General features: G+C 30.3%; 2 protein-coding genes across 2 annotated transcripts in view; one reads left to right on the forward strand and one right to left on the reverse strand.

Annotated features, from left to right (window-relative positions):
* Positions 1-2,068: 2,068 nt before the first annotated feature.
* Positions 2,069-2,596, reverse strand: LOC129227484 (protein l(2)37Cc-like; the record flags this gene model as incomplete). Its single annotated transcript, XM_054862056.1, is given in 1 exon segment — positions 2,069-2,596. A coding segment is annotated over 1 exon segment (215 nt), but the record flags the coding sequence as incomplete, so codon positions are not given.
* A 412-nt stretch (positions 2,597-3,008) lies between these two features.
* Positions 3,009-5,625, forward strand: part of LOC129228604 (activin receptor type-1-like) — a 39,527-nt gene continuing 36,910 nt past the window's right edge. The window contains exon 1 of the mRNA XM_054863285.1: positions 3,009-3,012. Coding sequence (XP_054719260.1) covers positions 3,009-3,012 — 4 coding nt within the window. The remainder of the gene's footprint in view (positions 3,013-5,625) is intronic.

The raw sequence follows: 5,625 nt of genomic DNA on the forward strand, positions 1-5,625 counted from the left end.
AAGATGAATGGCAATTTGCTTTCTTTGGAATTGTTATGGAGATGTTTGACTCTTTTAGGACGCAGTATTTGAAATTTATCATTTATTTATTTTTCAGAATTGTACCTACGTTAGTGGTAATTGTGTATTAAAAAATTGTCATTGCTGTTGAGTTTTAAAATTTTTTATCTACACAATTAAAGAACGAAAAAATAATGAAAGTAAATATATAAATGAAATAAATTAAAAATATAGCTCTGGAAATTCCCTTGACCCTTACGTAATTGCGGAACGTATTAATTGCTAATAATTATTAAAAATTTGTACTTTGGTTCCCCACTACCTAGTTCCTTTCTCTTGACCGGAATTTTTAGGGTACAGAGGGTATGGATTAAGATATGTTTTAATTTTTTCTTCTGGAAATCTATTTGAGACTAGTAGGTTTGGACATTTATTTGTTAACTTTAATAGGGATGCTAAAAGCCTCAAGAAACTCTTCCTATTCCCTTAACCTCACTGAAAGAAGCTCCATACCCCCAGTTTAAATATCAGTTAAGCATTTTATGATTAATATCAGTTAAGTTCATTTGAACTTCTTTATTTCCTTATTTTCGTGAGAAAAAAAAAAGAAATTTTAGAGCGGGGCCCCATTGGGCTCTTTTGCTCTAATCGGCTAAAGGCCGGCTCTGACACTACTCACCGCTTTAGATTTACACTACTTTCTGATTTTTAGATCATTAGATTTATTGACATGTTATGATAATAATACCTCCACAAAACTAGTATTTCAGATTTAATCTTTGAAGCTTTAGCATGCTACTTTTGACGTAATTCATAAGTTTTCAAGTGCAATAAAAATTAATCACTTTTAAAAGTTTTTCAGTACAGTACGAACCATAACTCAAGTGAAGTAGGGCAATATAGGGCAAAGTGAAATAACGGGGCAAACTGAAATATTTACTTTGCTATTAGTGCCACCTATCTGGTAATAATATAACTACATAGCAGCACATTTAGTCTATTCTAGTTAAGAAAAAATTACCTCTGAAAATTGTAGACTGTGATAATACAAGTGATTTTCAAAAAGTGATACTTATATTGTAATTTAAGTCGAAAATTATTTTTGGCAATATTAAATGATAAAATTCTTGTAATTAACAATTGAAATATTAATTGAGACCTTCTAATATTTGGTGAAGTATTTATTTAGTTAATATTAAGCTTATTTGTATTTTAGCTATTTTGTACAATTAGACAAGTACATGTGGGGCAGGGCAAAGTGAAATAGTTAATTGCGTTTAATTGTTCAATCACTTATTAAATCTTGCACATATTCTTTATTAACATACCTTAATTTAGCAATTCACTTATTTATTAATTCATTCACTTATTTTCTTATTCAATCATTCTTTTACTCAGTATTTTTTTTTTGTCCTCATACATTAATCACTTAATTTATTTAATTATTCGTCTACTTTTCTCATTATAATTTCATTTATTCCTTCAACCTTTTACCTGATTCAATTGATCAAAAATACTTTTTATAATTGAATGGAGAAGTCGCTACAAAAATTTTTAATTTTTCACTTTGCCCCATGAAAAAAAAGGGAAAATTTTCCACTTATTTTTTGAAAGCTATAATTTATTGCCAAAAATAAAAAATACTATTTCAATGAAAGTTTTATTATAAAATACAATGTTCTTTCTTCATGTACTGTTATTTTCAAAACAAATTTTCAATTTGTCCATTTTCAAAAAGCTCCGTCATCTTAACCATTATTTCACTTTGCCCCACGTTCCCCTACATTTCAAGATGAGTATGTTCAACGGCATATTTACAGCTTTTTGCACCAATAATAGCAAGATAAACATAGATTGCCGATTATTTCAAATTAGATAATGTACTCCTATGATTGAATAACAAACCTAATCTTTTTTCACTCAGGCAATTTTCAGCAATAAATTATTTCAAAAATTCTAGGATCTCGAACACCTTGCAAAAATTAACCATGTTTCTTAAAAACATTACAAAGCACAGCAATATGAGGGAAAAGGAAAAAAAAAAAAAAAAAAAGACTTTACATTAAGAAAAGCATGATGACTTTTATTGATTGATAGTTACTACAATTGTTCCAAATATATAAACATGGCAACATTTGAAGAAACAAACATACAAAAAATATTTTCTAGAAAATAGATTAGACGTATGATTTGCATGTAATGAATTATTATAATGAAGAATAAGACTGCTCAACATACCTGAAAGGTTTATTTTTTTGCAATAAAAAAACAGCAAATTTATGCATCGTTTTCACTATCTCATAAAAAAAATGAACATGAGTCAAAACTATTTCAATTACAAACAAATATATTTTTTTTATAGGATCCTAAGTTTAGTTGTCCTACTGAGGTAACTGTAATAATGTTCCTTGCCCTGAAGGCAAATATACAACATTCCTAGACTTGGACATTTGATAAGCAATATCCTCGGCAGCTTCCAGCCGTCTAAGTTCAACCAGAGCTTCTCCTGATTCACCAAAAGCTTTCGCTAACAGAGCTGCACCTTGAGTATCACCCTCGGCGGTGATAACAGTTGCTTTTTTGTGCTGTTCAGCCTATGGAGAGGATAAATATTTAGTAAATGAAAAAGTAGGGTTTACATGTAGATAAAATACAACATATTAAATGGAATTCTTAAAATTGCACATAAAAGGAACTTTATACGATCAAAAGCATCTTAATTAACTGATTACCAAAATTTCAACATAAAATAATAGAAATATTGAAGTTATAGAAACAGATTGTTTATAACTAAACAAATTATTATTATTATTAAAAAAAAAAAAAAAAAAAAAAAAAAAAAAAAAAAAAACAACACCACTTTTCTACCAAGCATTAGGGATGAATAGATCATGCAAATGTTCACACAAGCTGGATTCTTATTTTTTTTTAAATTTACTATTTTTAAGTTTAAAATTTTTAGACAGATTTTTTTGTACCTCCTAGCTTTTACAATTGTTATTGGAGAAATGGGTGAGACACAAAACATAATTTTAGTTCAAATAAACAAAATAAGTTATAATTGCATAAAATACTCAATAAAAATCATTGCACCTTTGTTATCTGACACTGAAGTCAAGCACAAAACTCTAATCATTTAAAATCTTGATCAGGATTTTATTTTTAATTTATTTCATAAAACCCCTTAATTTAGAGTATAATTTTAAATGATTCCCCGAATAAAGGTAAATGTTATGTTAAATATATGCTTCAAAAAGCAAAAACACTGGAAATATACAACCTGGCAGTTACCTTGGACTTTTTCCATCAGAAACCATAAACAATAATAGTAATGAGATTGGAAGTAATAGAGACTTCTCACAGCAGCTGCATTGTGGAAAGTTTCAACATATTGCAATTCAGGCCCGTGTTCAGGATTTCATAAAGGGAGGGTTTTGGTTTCAATAATTTTTCATTCATTTCTGCATTTTCAGGAAAACACAACAGTGTGCCAAAAAATTATTCATTTCTGTTTGGTGGTCACAATGAGGGACAAAACGAGGAGTCAAATTCCTAGAAGATTTGCGCTTTAAGTAATATTACCATATCTGTTATTGTATTTTTTTCGGTGGAACGTCGTTTATCGGCCCCCATTTAACCGGGATAAAATTTGTAGAGTTAAAAAATATATACCAAACCAAACCCAGTGGCACGCTAGCCCATGGGGACTAAGGCCTACTGTGCTCATCTCAGTCTTCCTGACCAAGGACTCTGGGGTGCTAGGCAGATGTTCCGGTTAGGTGGTCAACCTAACGTGTAACCCCCAGGGTTTAGTTCCCAAGCGCTCTTGCTTGGTACTCATTTTGTCGGCCCTCCAAAGGGATGAACCGTTAAGTCAACACATAGGGATAGAACCCGGAACCGGTGGCGTGGAAGTCTACCACTGAGCCACTGGGCTTCAAAAAATATATACGCACTTAAATAATAATTGTAAATTATGATTGCTGCAAGAACGGAATTGTAAATGCGAAAAATATTCGGTGTTTGTTTTGATTAAACATACAACTCCTGCATAGAACATACAATAAAGTATAGAACTACTAATTTAACAAACAATATGGAGATTTTGGAGCGTCACACTGACACCGCTGCAGCTGAACTATAAATGATAAAGAAACGGTACTATTTAGATTTGTTAGAAAACTTCGTCTTTTTTTGCTTAAATATATACTAATATTATAAAGAGAGAGGGCGGATTTTTGTGTGTTTATATGTTCGAGGTAATCTCTGGAACCACTGCACCTATTTGAAAAATTCCTTCACTATATGAAAAGTGCTTTCTTACTGAGTACATGTCACTCAGTAAGAAAGCACTTTTCATATAGTGAAGGAATTTTTCAATAGGTCTACAATTCGAAAAAATCCAATAAATAGTTCTTTTTACTTCCTTTTACAAACGAGCTGATGTGTGCATCACATGACTTCCTTTTACTCCAATTTAATGTCTTTTTCCCATTATTGGCAATTTTAATGTGATTCAATAGTTTACTCTCTGAAAAAAGATATGTTTCTTTTTCCAAAATATGATTTTAGTTGATAAAGAGAAGGCATTTTTAAATTTCTAGGAAACTTAAAAGGGGATGGTAAAAAAAAAAAAAAAATGCTGCGCACAAACTTCAGCATTCAAGTTAATTTTAAACCAAATTTGCACTTTTCTTCATTTGGTTTATTATTTTTTTCACCAATGGGAGGGGTTTAACCCCTAAAACCCTCCCCTTGGACACGGCTCTGTTGCAATTGTAAAAACAATACAATTCCACTACAAATCTAGTTTTGTTTGCTGCAAGATTATACACTTTTGGGTAAACTTTAGGGTAGAAATAAAAATTTTCATTCTTGACATTGCTTTAAATTATTTTCATTGCTAAAGTTACATCTATATTCTTTTTCGTTCAGACTTAGAAGATACTGTTCACATAAGAATCACATAGTGGGACAGCTTAGTAGCATAAAATACTTCTTATCGGCAGCTGTCGGAGATAAATTTGATTATTGTCAAATTGCTGCAGAATTTATACATTTCCAGTGCTTTTTGGAATAATCATCAACTACTTCAAACCACTTGCACCAAATTTAATATTTATTTGAAATTTAGAAAAACCTAGGCCAAATATATTAATGAGTTTTTTATCATTGGAAGGAACCTGTAGTTTAAAGCAGGGTTGGCCAGATTGGACCCAACTGGGTTGGACCCAATGGGTTTTTTTTTGGAAAAAAACCCATTATTTAGCCCATTTTTGGGTTTTTTAAAAAAAATTTGAGAAGTTTTTAAAAAACTAATTTAAATTTTTTTAGAGATTAATAGTTTTTACAAACGGTCAGACAGAAAGCAGAATAGGATGTACAGTATTTTCATTATCTTACGAAAGAGTTCAATATTTCTTACTCTGTACAAAGAAATAGAAAAACAGGCAACATGAAATTCAAAGAAATGTCGATTAAGCTGGAATTCAGTAAAAAGGGATTTTAACTACTTGAGGTTCTACCGTAGTTTTGCATAACAAAATGAAATACAATAAAGTAAAATGTAAAAAAAAAAAAAAAATTAAAAACGAACAATAAATTTTATCACTGAGAAGTACCTTA

The sequence above is a fragment of the Uloborus diversus genome, chromosome 8, assembly GCF_026930045.1.
Source record: "Uloborus diversus isolate 005 chromosome 8, Udiv.v.3.1, whole genome shotgun sequence".
NCBI classification, from domain to species: domain Eukaryota; kingdom Metazoa; phylum Arthropoda; class Arachnida; order Araneae; family Uloboridae; genus Uloborus; species Uloborus diversus.